The sequence below is a fragment of the Neltuma alba genome, unplaced genomic scaffold (assembly GCF_004799145.2).
Source record: "Neltuma alba isolate B1F8T4 unplaced genomic scaffold, ASM479914v2 tig00002809_pilon, whole genome shotgun sequence".
Lineage (NCBI taxonomy): Eukaryota > Viridiplantae > Streptophyta > Magnoliopsida > Fabales > Fabaceae > Neltuma > Neltuma alba.
The window spans coordinates 151,970-169,025 of NW_021633025.1; the positions used below are offsets into that span (position 1 = coordinate 151,970).

The 17,056-nt window shown below is 33.2% G+C and overlaps 2 protein-coding genes across 3 annotated transcripts in view; both read right to left on the reverse strand.

Annotated features, from left to right (window-relative positions):
- The window catches only part of LOC114738248 (agamous-like MADS-box protein AGL21), a 67,681-nt gene that overhangs the window by 29,466 nt on the left and 21,159 nt on the right, over window positions 1-17,056 (reverse strand). The gene's annotated exons all lie outside the window — the stretch shown is intronic.
- Window positions 7,249-11,930, reverse strand: LOC114738278 (MADS-box transcription factor 23-like). 2 transcript variants are annotated; one of them, XM_028926324.1, is made up of 7 exons: window positions 11,737-11,930; window positions 10,271-10,352; window positions 8,732-8,793; window positions 8,158-8,257; window positions 8,028-8,069; window positions 7,857-7,937; window positions 7,249-7,704 (listed from the first exon to the last, which is right to left on the reverse strand). In XM_028926324.1, exons 1-7 carry the CDS (start codon window positions 11,916-11,918, stop codon window positions 7,567-7,569), a joined length of 687 nt encoding a protein of 228 aa, XP_028782157.1. In that variant the 5' UTR covers window positions 11,919-11,930; the 3' UTR covers window positions 7,249-7,566. The 2 variants fall into 2 exon arrangements, with proteins under 2 accessions (XP_028782157.1, XP_028782162.1); XM_028926329.1 differs by having other exon boundaries at window positions 7,639-7,708.

Here is a 17,056-nt window from a genome sequence, read left to right on the forward strand (position 1 = left end):
TGCCACGTTACTCTCTCTCTTCCCCACTCCCTCCCATCTTTCTGGCCGGCGAGTTTAGTCCTGGGCCAACCCAAGAGAACTATTGTCCGTTGTTTCATTAGCCAGTAATCTCCTCTTGCGATGGGTTTGATCTAAAGCGCAACATAATGTTGATGGCACTTGTGTTTTTTCTTCTTCCTCCCTCCTCCAGTTGTTGGTCCAGAGCCTCAGATTTTTTAGAGAGACACAGAGGAAGAGGACCGGGGGGGAAGCGAGGGTGAAAATGAAGGACAAGAAGCACTATTCAAGTGGAAGAAATGCAAAGAAAACAGAGCACTTGCTTTTGTAATTTGCAGAGCTCCTGGGGATAAAGTATCAAGATCACGTATAAAAGAGGGAGAGAGATGGTGCCATGGAGGGGTGAGAGGGGGTGGGGGAAGAGAGAAGGGAAGAGTAGCAGAAATTGAGGGAGGGAGAGTGAAAGTTTTTGAAAAAAATTTTGCAAATGAGAAAAGAGGGGGAGAGGATAAAGAAGCAGATTTTAAAAAGAAAAATTAAAATAATAGCAACAGGAGCAGTTACATGTCGGCGAGAAATTCTTGTATGCTCTGGGAGTACCAGCTCACATCAACTCTGGCCAAACAAAAAATAACATCTCGTTCAATTTTAATCCTAGTTGGCTCGACACCTCAACAGACCACAGACGGCGCCACAGGAAACGTGATTCCCATCCCTTTCCTTAACTTCTCCAGTCACCGTCGTTATTTACTCTTCCCTCCTGCTGCATTTCTCTTCAATCACCCATGAAACCTTGTTCCTCCATCTTGCATTTGCATCGTACACGCTTGCCCATAATTTCAACCTTAAAAATTCCTTTTCCCACAAAAACTCCTAGACCACACAGAACCAAACCCACACAAATATGCATGCCTTGTGCCCCCGTTACTATGAAGAGTGAGACAGTAGAAACCTTTGGCCCTCCAAGCAGTTACCCACAAACCCAAAAAGCCAAGGCCCTGAAGGAATCAATTAAACAATGTCTAAAATTTGTAAAGTTCAGAATCTGGGAATCGCCTTGAGAAGAAAATGAAAGGGAAGGAAGGGAAAAAGAGATGAATCTGATGACTTGGTGATGACCTTTCCAATAACGCTGCAATCTGCGGTCGATGAGAGAAACCACTTGATTTTTTATTGGGGGTGAAGGGGGTAATCATAGGAAAAACCAATTCGTGGTCAGTGTAGTGAAAAAAGAAGGAAGAGGTAGTGTAGGAGAGTGAGCGACCGTGTTAGAGAGAGAGAGAGAGAAGAAGAAGAATGGGTTCCCTGGAAGGAGGAGGACAAGAAGGTAGGAGGAGGGAAGAACGATGGTGACTAGAGAAGTCAAGTAAAGAGATGAAAATCATGTTCCTATAGCGTAGCGCCGTCAATCCTCTGTTGATGAGGAGAGCCAGCTAGGATTAAAATTGAATGAGATGTTATTTTTTGATTGGTCAGAGTTGATGTGAGCTGGTTCTCCTGGAGCATGCAAGAATTTCTCCATGTCGGCAGACACCTAAAATAAAAATTGGTTGAGCTGTCAAAATTTTATTGGCTAGTGCATAAATGAGGTGGCACACTGGGTGTATGTAAAAATTTCTTCTAAATATAAGCAGCATTTGCAATTGTTTTAAAAACTTGTAGCAAATTTCCTATTTTACCTAATTAATTGCATATTTTAATACTCAATATATTTATTATCTCATTTTCTAAACCACTATCTCTCCCCATCACGTATTCTATCTTTTTTACACTTCTCTTTATTATAATATTTTTTATTTTATTTCTTATACTCTCTCTCTCTATAAATAAGGGTATTTTAGAAAATTTTTTTCAATATTTATCTATTTATTATCTTTAACTAACTTTTTAATCCACATAATGGAATTCAAAGTTGCTTGTAAAAAGGGATGGAGGGAGTATTACAGTGTCAGGCATCCATTCGCAAATACTTTACGGACAGATTTATGCCTCAATTCTTAATTAAATACAAGTGCAAATGATTTATTCCATATGTATGTGTGTCTGTAGACGCTGACATACTACTCATCTGGTTCTTAATATAAGACCCAATTATTAAGTTGGTTTTGGTCCTAAATATAAGACCCATTTCTCATATTTATTAATTTTCTCTAAATTACCCCTATGTATACTCCCTCAACCATAATCAAGTAGAAGAGAGAGAGGGGATATTAAGAAAGATGATTATGGTGTTTTAGAAAAAAACGTGTCACATTTCTTATAATTAACTAACTTATCTAACTTTCTTAGTCTAATCAAATTAGTTAAATGGATCTTATATTAAGGACTGGAGGAGTATTTATTTAATTATTCATTATAGAGTCATATGGCCAAGCTACTCACTACATTACACGCTGCGAACGCCCTCAGCCTACCCAAAATTTTTATCAAAGTTCTTTTTTTTTTTGCATAAAGTTCTTTATTGTTATTAGCATAAAAACCAAGCTAAACAGTTGCAAGTGAGATCAAATCTATAATATTTAACCCAAAAAACCGAACTTCTTACGACTCAGTCATAAATGCTTGGGTGTTATTTGTTTTTTCCTTTTTAAATGCACACATATTCCTTTAAGTCAAACACTATGAAACCTCTACATTTGACATTTAACATGTTTCAAATATGAGTTTATAAGAATCTGGTTCCTCTTTTGGGGTCAATCCCCTTGTAAGAGAGGGTGCATCTAATGGGATGATGGATCCTCTAAACTAAGAAAGCTAATTCACGATAAATGACTTCACTCTTTCCACAATAATCCAAAAAAGGCCCTTCCAAATAAGAAGCAAGACACAAGGAAAAGGAAGGTAAATTAAACATTTAAAAAAACAAGAAGATATATTCCATGTCTGCTACGGTATATGCTTCTTCAAGCCTCTTTATTCTTCATAGTTTCTCTCCCTCTTTTTCTGACACAATCATTATTGTTGTTTTCTCTCAAATTTATTTTCTCGAACACTTGACGGTTTGACCCACATCTGCCCAACAAAGTACTGAACTCACAATGCTTCACGCTATTTGTTGAGTTTTTGAAAATCAAAGTGTTATTACATGCTAAGTACAACTTTTTTTGGTTTATAAAAAGATCAAAATGATGATATTATTGTGGCTAAATGGCTAAGAGTAATCCCGGAAGGGATCGGCGATAGAGATCACGAGGCTGACTCTGCCACAACGTCATCTTCTCCACCTGCTTTTGATCTTCCACCCACGCCACTGGTGCCGCCGGAGTTGCCCTCAGATCCCTCACGACCAGCCAAGTGTTGAAGTACTCTCTGAACTTTGTGATCAACCCACTCTTCAACGTCCAAACGTGCACCCAATACGCCTGTCCTTCCCAGCCCTCCGTGATAACGCAGTCGCTGATGGCCGTCACTCTCCTTGGCTCGAACTGGAAGCCGGCCTTGTTCAGCACTGTTTCGCCGGTCAGAATCCTCATCATATGCTGTCTCCCCGGTGGACCATGGAACCAATACTCCAGGTCATTTGCTATCAACTTGGCCACTTTGTCCATGTGCCCTTGTCCCAGCAACGCCCTGTACAGTGCCTCCACCGTTGCCCTGTTATGCACCGCCACGTCTAACCTCTGGTTCATCCCCGGCGCAGCCTTCACCGGAGTGGTCAGCTCCACATCGCCGTTGGCTGGCATTTCTTGGGCTATGATTATTGGGAAGTCGCTTACTCTTTCTTAGTGCATGGGCATGCTGGTCAAGTGCTTAATTATATTGGATGTATTTATAGGACTATAAGAGGGAGGAACGGGTCAAAGAATGCATAGACGGTGGAGATTGGTTCGACCATGAGATTGGAGATCGGACGGTGTGGATTTTCTCCCAGATGACAAATTAAGTTAAACATCCAAAAAAGCATTGATCATTATTATTAAGCTTCTCGGCCGAATTTATGTGCAAACCAAACATGGGAATACCCAGTACGTAGATACCCCCAATATTTTGTCACAGTATTATTTTGAAAGCAACAAAACAAAATGGAACCCTCAAATATTCATCATCACATTGTTAATTAAATGATTATTTAAATTAAAATATGCTTTAATTGGATGGGATGTTTTAGGTATAATCTAAAAAGGTTAATTATAATTAGGACTTCAGTTTTGGAATATGAAGGATCGATGTTCTCATTGTTTTGTCCAGTACATGTTACCTATTTGATGCCAAAGGTAGTCTGGAAATGAGTGAAAGAGATAAATCCGTTGCTTTCAATATCCTTTTTTCATTAAGTATGAATTCTTAGGTTTGGGTCCTAATAATAATATTAGGACTCTTGTCCATCATAGTCATAGACAACGTACAGTTTCCCAATATGATATCTGTTAATTTAGTTAGTTATTTGTTGATATTGCACTCTTGTCCATCATATTACCAAAGAGGATATTTTAGAGAAACTAATAATATAGTAATTATAAATAATTAATTTTACTAATTTTCTTAATATTTAAAAAATAAAAAGTAGTAATATGTAGTAGGGGAGTTTGGGAACCCTTTAAAAACTCTTAAAAAAGTGCTTTTATGCAAGTCAAAATTAAACTTCTCTCACATATTTACCTCCAACACAGCAAAATCATTTTTAAAAAAATTAATCCCAACACCAAATCAAACTGTGAAGTGCATTTCCTTGGTCAGGAATACAGAGGAAGCAAAAAGAGAGAGTGGAAAATATTTTGTAGCCAATGATTTGGTCTGGTACGTGTATGAATTAAATAATGAAGGGGCCACATATAGATATATGTGGAAGAAATTCAAGCCTCCTATAATTGAATCACTCACATCGAAATCAACATGATTGTAGTGGAGCCCTTGTAAATGTTTCTCTTTACACCAAAACAATAACTTTAGTGTTATTCACTGCATTTCACTTCAAAATAAAAGTCCCATGCGCATCCCACAGATTTAACGCCCGTATGGATCTGCTTATATAACTACTTATAAATACATTTTATATAAGTCAAGATAAAATCTCTCTTACATACTTACATCGTATTTCACAAATCATAATTAAAAGCTGCTTATAAAATATTTCAAATAAGTTAGACAAGTTTATGCTAGGTGATGTGTGTGCATTAAAAAAAAAATCGAATGCTTAACATAAGATAATGTTCGTTTTATAGAAGAAGAATCCATATATACAAGGTGTTATATGCTATCTTCGGTCCTTAATATAAAACCAGCATAAGATAATGGTATATTATATTGTTGATAATTGATTTTAAAAATTATTTACTTATTTATTTATTATAAAACAACAGGACGAATCGAATCGTAATTACTCTTGTAAGTTCTTAACTTGTCTCATTGCCCTGTTTCGTTAATTGGTAAAAAGCAGACTGGCAATAACGTGACTGCTCCATATAATTTATTATGCGTTCACATTGACAACCCGACAGTTTGTTTCTTGGGGTGGGTAAAGTAGTTTTAAAAAAATCCACAATTTCGTATTTTAATTATCTACATTTTTATTTCATATACTTGATACGTCCCTATAAATTTTATTGAAGTTCAATTTATTAAACTTCCGCTGTACGCACGTTGGTAGGTATATTATTGTTTATTTGCTTATCAATATTGTTTACTGAAAATTTTTGGCAGAAAGTAGGTAGACTGGTTATAGCTTCACTGCTACATATAATTTGTTATTCGTTCACACTTGCGTTCACATTGACAATTTGTTTCTTGGGAAAAGTAATAATTGAACAATCCTCGATTTATTATTTTGATTATGTAGATTTCTCGTACATATGTTTTGTACGTTCCTACGAAAATATTGAATTTTATTTTGAACGTCGAACGTACATTTGGCATATTGTTCATTTACTCATAAATATTTGTCGATTCTTAAGTACTCTTGTTGCGTTGTTTGAAAATTTTTTTATTATACTTGTATATGATTATTTGCATGGTCAAATTTGATGAGATAATTTGTCCATTAGTAGGTATGAGACGTTATTATGTTCTTTGAGAAGCTAATAAAGAAAGAATTAAGTCAAGAACTCATTGATAATTTCCATTATTTTCTTATGTTTTTCTTTCGTATGTTGGGCTTTTCACCCTATAAATTAGTTGTTAATTTAGTCTTAATTGTGCAAGGGTATTTTAGAAATTTCAGTGCTTAAATGCATATTTTTCTTGAATTTTAGTTCCTAATATTTTCATTTCCTTCGATTATGATCTTACATGATATTGTTTCTATGTGTAGGTGACAATTGCATCTATGACACAACTTAAATCAATTGGAGAATGGAGATTAATCTAAGGGCTTATATTGCACAAGAGGAAAGAGACTAACCTCTCGGACACACACGTCAATTCCCCTATAGTTGTCATTTAATTTCCCTTTTACATATATTTTTAAACTTTATTAGTTGTCAATTTGATTTTTCTTTTAGGTTTTATTAACTATAGTAAGGACTGGAAAGAGTAATTTCGGATATTTTACCCCTTTTTTATTTTTTGGTTTGCTATGGCAATTTGTATATATTGTATGGTGGTTATTATGCCATACAATATAATGTTGATTTGGAAAGAAAAAAATCCATTGTTTCGGTGTAAATAATGCTGTTATTACTATGCCATGCATATTGATAAATACGAATTAGACTAATTATTTAACTAATAATTAGTTAAATATCTTTATGTAAGATTCTCCATATATAAGACGAGTGAATATAAAATTGAAGAGTTTCTTTTTTCCAGTTTGGACTTGCGGCCTCTAATGTGCTTTTTTCTAATGAATCTCATAGTGTCTCCAATCTTCCAAACATGTTTTTCCTTTTTTCTTTATTAAGGAACCCAAGCCCGACTTGATATTGAGCTCTTCCACAAAGATATTGCTCTGTTCTTATATGCAAGTCGCCTGTATCTCATTTTTGTATATCAAGACATGCATTAAATTGATAATATTTTTCACATCTGCCCCTATTAAAGAAAGGGTGTTAAAAATACGTTGTACATTATCTCTCACCTGTTTTCATTACATTATTCAATAGGAGTAAAATTGCCCCCAAAAAAAAAAAATGTCATTAGTTACCCTGTAAGTGACTTATTTAAAAACAAACTCTTTTCCTATAAGAGACTTGCATATATGAACAGAGTGGTATATGTAAACAAAGATTCTTCGGTGTCCGAATTCCATCCATTTGATCACAACAGATGTAGAAGCTACGTGCATAATACCAGACTAGAAACATTCGATGGCTTTAATATATCTATATAATTTACAGAGATATATCGAATGTGTCTGATCCATTTATAACAGAAACATTTGATCAAATTTGCACCGATGCTATTCCTGATGAGCTTATTATCTAATAACTATCTTTTTGAATTAAAACATCTATCTCCCACATAGAAATTAAAACCTGATCTTCCCACGGCAAAGGTGTTGTCTGACAACCCTGGACGGTCAAAGTACTGCTAAAGCAGCTGTAATCTGTCGTATATAGAATCGAGGGCTCAAATGTAATTTTAAGGATGAACAACACAAAAATATTTATGTGTGTGTGTGTTCAAGCTGCATATTTATTCGGCAGTTTGAAGGAATATAATATACCCCTGTTCCATTGCTTTGGTGAGTGGCTCACTAGATTGAGATTCTGGCTGGCTCAGCTGCAGATTGAATCTCTCATTTTCTTCATTCATAACCCTTGCTTCATAAATCTATCTAGATAAAAACACTTCATTAAGCTTGTTCATTGGACACACACACACACACACACACACAAGCGCACTTGCGAGAGGAGTAAATTATTTGAATGAAAAGATGAATATATGGTCTAACTCGATAAATTTGTTTTTATCAACTTAATCACCTTTTTTAACTCCGCATTTTCTTTAGTAATAACTTGTATCCTTTGATAGAGTTCAACATTTTCTTGACTAATTTGATTTCCCTGCAATATAGGATCAATAAATTAGTGAGGATTTGTGGAAATACATTTGATTTGTACACGGCAAGATCAGAAACAGGATTTCTTGAATACCTTTTGCTGTAGCTCTTTAATCTCATCAATTAAGATTTGATCCTGCGGATAACTTAATGGTCTGAGTTGTTCAATTGAATGGTGAGATGTTAAATTGAATGAAGATCTGAGTTGAACTGAACTATCATACCCTTTTGATCTGCACACGTTTTAAACTCATCTCCAGTTGATTTTCCAAATTCTTCACTTCATTAATGCCTAAACCAGAAAGTTGTTCACCCATCAATTGCCTGCATTTTCCAAAAGGGAATAAATTACTTGGGGTTTATTGCTAAATAGTTCCTGTTTATTATATTCAAAAGGGAATGAAATAGTTTTGCAGTTTTGAAGAAAGCTCATGATAGTTGAGTGGGTTGAAAAGTAATACCTCCGGTTCTAGTTATAAGAGCCAGTTGACTAATTTGAGGAGATTAAGAAAGTAAGTTGAGTTAGTTATTTGTCTTAAATAGATGTTGTCTTTCCTAAAATGTCCTTACTGATCAAGTGTATTGACTAGAACTATTATTGTTAGAAGGGCTACATTAGAAAAAATATATATAAATATAAGAGAAAAAGTGGATTGGGGTCTTATATTTAGGATCAAACTAAAAGTCAAACAGGGTCTTATATTAAGGACCGGAAGTAGTAGTGTGTATTGAGATCAACATTTTGTTAGCAAAATGTAACAATTCTCGTTCCAATGTATCTAATTTTCTTCTTCTTACCTGTGCAATTCCTGCAATTGTTGAAGTTCTTGCCTCAGGACCGTTGCTTCTCTTTGCCAAAACTACCAAGTGCAACAACAGATACATATCAAATAAATACAGCACAAAAATGTTATATTGAATGTAAGGAAGAAGATCAACTGGGGATGCTTAAGGCGGTAGGTACTTTGGCCGCTTCTAGAAGTATCGGGTTTAATCCCTGGCTACAAGAAAAACCCTTGGTAGGAGATTCTTACCCCCTAACTGTCCGTTTGGTATGAGCTAGGGAAATAGAGGGAAGGAAAAATTTTAATGATCTTGATTTAAAACATTAGAGAAGTGGATTTAAAAGCTTTTAATTAATTTTTATTACTCTTTTATGTTACATCTTCTCTTTATTAAAATCTCAAAACCCCTCTTTTTAAATTTTTTAAATTGAGCTCATTAAAATTTTTTCTCCCTTCTCCTCCCCTTCCCTCCATTTCCCTCACACCAAATATAGGGTAAGGGACTTTAGTCATGTCCAGCAGAATTAGTTTCACTTTAGATAATAGGATCCAGATACTAACGGCTCCACTGTAGCCCAAAAAAAAAAAACAAAGAAAGAAAAGAAAGAAAGAACATAAGGAAGAAGTACTGAATATCTTACTCATAAGCATGAAGATGATTCTAGCGAGCCATGCGTAGATTACATGGTCCACATACTCACATTGGCCAGATATATAATTCCCAGAAAGCAAGCAGACTATGATTTAGGTGGCAATCATGAGAGAACGTTTACAATCACACACATAAAACTTGATAATAATGACGAAGACGGGTGTTGAGAGTAATATGGTAGTTATGTTCGTTTAGTCTGTTACAGATATTAAGAGTAATATGTTAGTTATGTTCGTTTAGTCTGTTATATATAGTTACCTTGAGAAATGTTATAGATTACCTCCAATTCTCAATATAAGAGTTAGTTGGAAATTAAATTTGATCCCAACTATAGACCTCAATCCATTTTATCTCTTAAATTTATAATGTTTTATCTAAACTAACCCTATTGATTGTAACTTGTAAAGGGTTGTCACCAATGGATAGTTCTAATATACAAAATTAAAAAGGGTAGTTCGCCAAGTAACACATATTTGTTATAATTACCCAACTTAACTAATTTTTTTGATTTTCCCAGATTAGTTATCTAGTTTAAAGACCACAGGTGGTATATAAGTAAGGCCTATGGCTGTAGATGTACAAGGTACGTAGAATAAATACATAGACGGAAGTTCTTCACCTCCTCTCCCATTTTCCCTTGACAAGTGCAAGAATACACAACCAAACTTACATTCGGAATTATATATGATTTATGGATATCATTACTTGAACAGGACTTATAAATACTCTAAGATTATACATTTTTATATTTTTTTTAAAAATTATTAAAAAAATTGAAAATTACACTATTTCGTCGCCTGAGATATCAACATTTGGGAATATAATTGAAGTTGGGTTAAGGGCACTAGAGAACATTAGAGGGAGAAAAATATTAGAGGAACAAGGCATTTGGTCTTGTACCTTGGCTTCTGAGTCAGCATTCATGAGCGGATGATGATGTTCCTCTATTCGTTTATTGTAGCGCTCAATAATTGACTTCAGGCTGCCAATATTAAGCAGAGGATTCAATCAACCAAATTAAAATTAAATCAAGTTTCTGTCAATGTATAGTACATTCATGAACAAATTAAATGATACAGGGTCTTTGCAAATATTATCTTCTGTCCTTAATATAAGAGTTGCAATATGCTTAAGCCATGAATAATATGCATGCGTGACTCATTCATTAATTACGCGATACACAGAGAGAAATCTATCTAATTGTAAGCATTTGTGGTAAATAAACGATTGGCTGTGTTGGATATACATAATTTTAGAATTACATCATATTTAATTTGAATCTAAAGGTAACGTTTCTTTTTCTTTTTTTACTTAAAAGATGATAAGGTCTCTATACTATATACATATATATGCGTCATATTATATAAATAAATACGGCTTTATTGAATTTTCAGACGTACTATAATTTTACATTTATATTAGATTCGTCATCTTTATGCAAAGCTTATTTGTACGACAAATAATATTGCATATCCTTTCAGAATAATGGACCATATATTTTATTGAACTCACTCATATCTCAAAACTTGTTTCAATTTAAAACCAGCCTTAAGGTGACACACACACTAATAAAGAATGAGCTGCATCAAGTGAAAATTCGGTGAGTTTTAATCAAGTTAAATATAAGAATTAAATGGTTAATTTTCCTTATATAGATATAAAAGAGGTATCTTTTTATGTGTGTATGTATTTGTAGTTTTGTGGATCTATGTATGTATATATGAACGCTAGCTAGCTAAAAGTGCGTCATGGCAGTGCAGTTCAATTTAACCAGAAAAGTTTGCCAGTCTAGTGAGGGATTAATTTGGATGGTTATTTTACAGGAAGCCAAGCGCAGTTTGGCCTCACTACTTTACCTATAAGTGTGTCTATATATATGTGTGTGTGTGTGTGTGTATAATTAACACAAATTATCTTACATAATGTCTTAAATTAAAAGCGACCCGCAATAGAAAGAACAAAGGTAGGAGAAAAGGAGAAAATCAAGCGTCTGTTACTGATAACATCGCGATTCAGAGAAGGTGATTCTGAAAATAACACCGTTCAAACACAAATGCATGGATGTTGATCATATATATATATATATATATATATATACACACACATATATAAAAGCAAGGATATATGAGGAGAAAAACGCGAAAAAACAGAGAAAACTAAAGCACCAATTACAAGATCGCATTATATACACTTGAATATACGAAAGTGGGAAAACATACTAATAAAAAAGGTTAATTTCATTGAGTACGAACAACCACACAGTATCTGACAGAATATCATCACATTCAAGAAAGTTTATCTCACAAAGAAACAAGATCTAAAGGCATATAATCGAAGATAATTAAGCTGGGAGAAGAAAGAGGAACCTGGAGCTTCCATATTCATAGAGCTTGTGGGTGCTGGAGAACACAATAACCCCAACTTGTGCGTCACAGAGGATCGCAAGCTCTCTTGCTTTCTTGAACAGACCACTTCGTCTCTTTGAGAAAGTGACTTGTCTGTTGGTTGAATTGTCAATCCTCTCAATCGCAATCTTGGCTTTCCCCATTCCTCTAGGGTTTCTTCACTACTTCCCCTTCCAGATCAACCACACAAAAATTCATCAGAAAAAAAATCTCAAACAAAAACACGATTCTCAAAGGAATCAGAATACATATAATACGTCCCAAAACCAAAGATATTACTGAAAAAGAAAGAAGCCAAAAAAAAAAAAAAAAGAAGATCATAATCAAGAGTGCATATATGCTCGATGGTACTCACTGAACAATTGTGAGAGTAAGAAGACGAAGAAACAGACGAAGAAGGAGAAATAGAAGACAGGTTTGTTTGAGAAGGTCTTAATGAGATAGGCTCCCCCCCCCCCCCGGGTTAATGAATGATGCACTTTGAATACTTATATTTGCAAAGCTCAAGTGGATTTTGTTTTGTCCGTCTCGATTCCTGTTCCTCTTGTGGTATTTTTAGGGCATTTCTAATGTATTATGAATAGATTAAAAAAAATTTAAAACTGCAATAGTTATTTCGGTATTAAAATATGACAATTTTTAACCCAAAAAAATATAACAATTTTTGGACTTTAATCATGTTTAATATATATACTTTTCATTAAAAAAAAGCTAACAATAAATGAAGCACAAAATCATATATTCATACTAAAATTATTGATTTGGCTTATAAATAGAATGAAGAAAAACATAAAATTTTCTTGCTGCTTTATAAATAGGATTAGATGAATATTATTTTTTAGCTAAAAATACGTTTTTAATATTTGGATAGAGTACCTTGACTTTCTTTTTCAGGTGCACCCAGCATCTTGATCTTTTGTATGGTGCACCCAATACTCCAATCTTATTTTTCTGGTGCATCTTGCATCCTGATCTAATTGGGGTGTTGGATATAACTAAAACAATAATATGGGGATGCTGGATGCACCAAAAAAATAAGATCAGGGCGTTAAATACACCATACAAAAGATCAGATGCTGAATGCACCTAAAAAATAAGATCAGAGTGTTAGATGTATCTTAATCCTTAATATTTTCTTGTTTTTCATAGGCTTCTTGCCATGAGACACTCTTATTGAACTTGTATTTTAAATGTTTTATCTTATAATATAGCACTCTAGTTATTTTTTGTCACTTGTATCCTTTCTAATGCTTCATTTTTAATTCTGCCCTTACTACTCATAGCAAAGGTGAAGAGAAGGAGAATGGGTGAGAAAAAATAAATTAGTATTTAATACTCTCATTAATAAGGACAAAAGTAGAAGATTTTACCTATTTAATACTCTCTTTGGTATGTGAGAAACACTTACAAATGACAAATAATAAAGATCATAGTAGTATTCCTCTACTTCTAATTACAAGTGAGAGAGAAATTTTTGTTGGTTCCATTCATAAGTCACATTATTAAATATTTAACATTATTGTGCTACTCTGGTATTTAACACAAGTCAACTGTAAGTTGTAACACATTTTTACATACGAAGAACTGTATTAAATTAATAAAGAATTTTAATTTTACCTTTATTAAAAGTTTTTTCCCCCTCTATTTACATTTAGAAATCATTTTCATCTCTTCTTTCTTTCTCTCTTTTCAGTGAGGATTAAATAAGGATGAAGTATAAAACAAATTTTAAACATATTAAAATATATTACTAATGATTCAGATTAAGGACCAAAATTTTTCTCCACAAATGACTTTTTTTAGGACTAGAGTGATATTATTTTACTCTTTATGTATTATTATTAACTATGGCAATAAAACAATAAAATTCTCAAATTTTAAGACAGAAAAATTGAAAAACCGCAAGTCGTTGTCACGTGAAATATCTGCCAGTGGAGAAGCACTTTTTCCTCGGACTAGTTCATTCGGGAAATTGTGGGGGCCCTAGAAAGAGATAAACAAATGGAAACGAATGGGAAGGTGACACGTAGAATATTGAAAACTGAGGGCGCTTATATTTTCCGGCCGTTAGGTGAGGGACTACGCAGGCGATAAGCAGCAAGCACGGACATGACTCTGACCGGACAACTCACAATATTTAATATAGAAATTCGGAAGTCGCTTTCTAGATCCGTCGATCCCCCCCGGGAGCTTAAGATATTGATCGCCTGTAACAATAACTACTCCCTTCACAGCATTGATATGTTAATATATTTATCTTCTCTTCTACTATTACACAAGCTTAAAAAGTAGATTCAACACATTGATTTTTCTTTTTTGGGTTCGCTTAATATTATTTGTAGTGCACCTCTTAGCATGGTTGATGTAATTAAAAGCATAACATTAGAATGTTGGTTGTAATGGGAAGATAAGATCAAGATATATGATACATTTAAAAAATAAGATTATGATACTACTAGATAGGTATCTTTACCCTTTTTATATAATTATTCAATATTTAACGTTACTATGTTAACATTAAGAATTGTTGAATCCAATTAAAGATAATTTTTCTAAAGCTAAGGTTCATCCAACACTTTCAAATACTATATTCGATTCTTAATATAAGAGCTAGTTGACTAATTTAAGTAGAGTAAAGAAGCTTGTTAAATTAGTTATTTATAATAAATATGTGCTATTTCCTCCAGAATACCTTTGCTAATCGAATATACTCCCTCTGTTCCTAATTATAAGATCTCCTTTTTTGAATGGATTTGTCCCTTTTTATAAGGTTCCCTTTGAGTTTGTCTGAATATTTAATGCATTGTTACCTATTTTACCCCTAATAAATTTCATATATTGCATTGAAGATAACATTCTTTCTCTATTTATCTCATTATTACTCTCTTACGTTTATTAGGGGTATATTTGGAAAAAATTACATTTGTGACATATTAATTGCTTTTAACTAATTTTAATTGTTTTTCTTAAAAAGTGCAATTTGGCCAAAAGGTTCTTATAATTAGGGACGGAGTAGTATTAGTTAGAACTATCATTACTATAAGGACTATCTTGAGAAAAAGTAGATAAATATGAGAGACAAAATAGATTGATGTATTATATTTAGGACCAAAATAAAAATCAAACGAGCTTTTATAGTAAAGACCGGAGGTAGTAGTTTTTTAAATGCATTCAGATATATTATGGCTCGTTGAGCACCCTAAAATATTTTGCTGTTCATCCAACACTCTAAAACATTTTTTTAGGTACATTAAGCATCTTAATTTAGGATTTAGACTTTAGGTTTTGCGGTATTTATAGTGTTTGATGAACTTAAAAAAATATTTCAGAATACTAGATATATCACAAAATACTTTGAATTACTGGATGCATTTGGAAAAAAAATCCCAAAACATTGGATAAACCGCTAAATATTTTAAGGCATCAAACACACTTAGAAAAATATTTTTAAGGTACTCAAGAAGTCTCAGCTGATGTTTCTACTATGATCGTTTTCTAAGAAATTTTTCTTGCCAGCCGTTTTCTAAGAAAATTATAGAAATAGATATGTGTAAAGATATCAAATTGACATGGTAAGAAGATTAAAAATCCTTTTATTGATTGTATACAAAGAAACAACCAGCCCTTCTTTGACCAAGTTCCCTTTCCCAACCTGTTGTTTGGTTCAAGGGAATTAGAGGGAAAATTAAATTAAAAAAAAAACGTTAGCGAGTTTAATTTTTTAAAAATGAAGTGAGGTTGACAATTTAATTAAATTTTATAATCTCAGTTTTCTATATATTTTTTGAAACTGAACTCATTAATATTTTTTTCTGCTCTTTCTCCCCCCTTTGACCAAAAAAGGGTAAATGGGTGATAATGTAATTATGACAAATTAACCTACCATACAGGTATAATCCTCCATCCCTTATTATAATATCTAATTTTTTGAATTGGTTTGTCCTTATTTTTAAGATTTCTTTTTGGTTTGTCTAAACAATAAATGTATTTTTATTCACTTCACCATTAATTAATTTACTCTCTCATTATCTCTTTCCCATACATTCTGTCATTTTTTTCCTTACTCACACCTACTCCTCTGGTCCTATTTATAAGGCACTTTCAGTATATTTTGCACAGACCAAGAAAAACCTTAAAATGCCTTAACTCTCCATTAAAATATAACAATTTTCTAACTTTACCCATATTTAATATATACATCTTTCAAAAAGAAATAACTACGTATACTATAATAAATAAAGGACAAAATAGTACATTCACATTGAAAATTTAATAAAGCAACTTATAAATAGGACCAAAAAAATTTCTCTCTATCCTATAAATAGGACCAAAGGAGTATCTCTTTATAAATAAGGACATATCTGAGAAAAAAAAAGCATATTTATAATATATTTATTACTTTTAACTAATTTTAACAGTTATCCTAAACTATGTACTCATAGTTACGTGGATCTTATAATAAGGGACGGAGGGAGTATCATGGAGGTGAGCTATAATCATACTCATGTTTACTAAAATTACTTTTAGAAATAAAACTAATAAAAAATATTTTAGGATATTGAACATATTAACACTCATTTTAAAACATTGGATACTACTAGAGAATTATTTTAGAATGCCGGGTGTACTAACAATTACTTTATGATATTAAATATTATTAAAAAAATATTTTAGAGTACTGGATGAGTATCCAAAAGGAAGCAGTTTTGGGGTTAAAACAAGGGCAGCAAACTAGAAGGGAAAAGAAGAGTAGCGAGATTCAAATTGCTCACGTCAATGAACATATTTTATTATAACTACCACAATCCAAAAAGTCAAGGAAATACACAATTCAGAATTCTAGTTCAAAACTAATAAAGGACGACACCAAAACTTCAGTCCAAGTTCCCAAAATATTGAAAACAACAAGTAGTTCCTAGCCAGAGTTACTTTTAAAGCCACCATAATTAGAGCATAGAGCTATAATTAATCTATACAGTTCCAATTCCTCCTTTAAACCAGTATCCCTTCAATCTATGGTTTAATCAACTCATTGGAGATATGAATTAATTAACCAATGGGGGTTGGACTTAATGAAAAGGACTAGTCTCTTACAATGTAGCGAGCCGATGTTCAAGTTCATGCTAGGAGAGATTCCACATTTAGTGCACCTAACAGTGCCTCAAAAAAATTACCGAATATTTGTGTCTAGGAAAAAGAGAGAGAGAGAGATGAATTAATTACTTAACAAATCCCCGTTAATTCACCGAAGGTTCCCAATCCCTTATCCTAGGGTTCATGG

Coding starts and splice junctions, on each gene's coding strand:
- LOC114738278 (XM_028926324.1), bottom strand. CDS start 11,918: ATGGGGAAAGCCAAGATTGCGATTGAGAGGATTGACAATTCAACCAAC. Junction 8,794..10,270: donor ATGCTGACTCAGAAGCCAAG/GTACAAGACCAA, acceptor TGCACTTGGTAG/TTTTGGCAAAGAGAAGCAAC. Junction 7,938..8,027: donor TTAAAGAGCTACAGCAAAAG/GTATTCAAGAAA, acceptor CCTATATTGCAG/GGAAATCAAATTAGTCAAGA.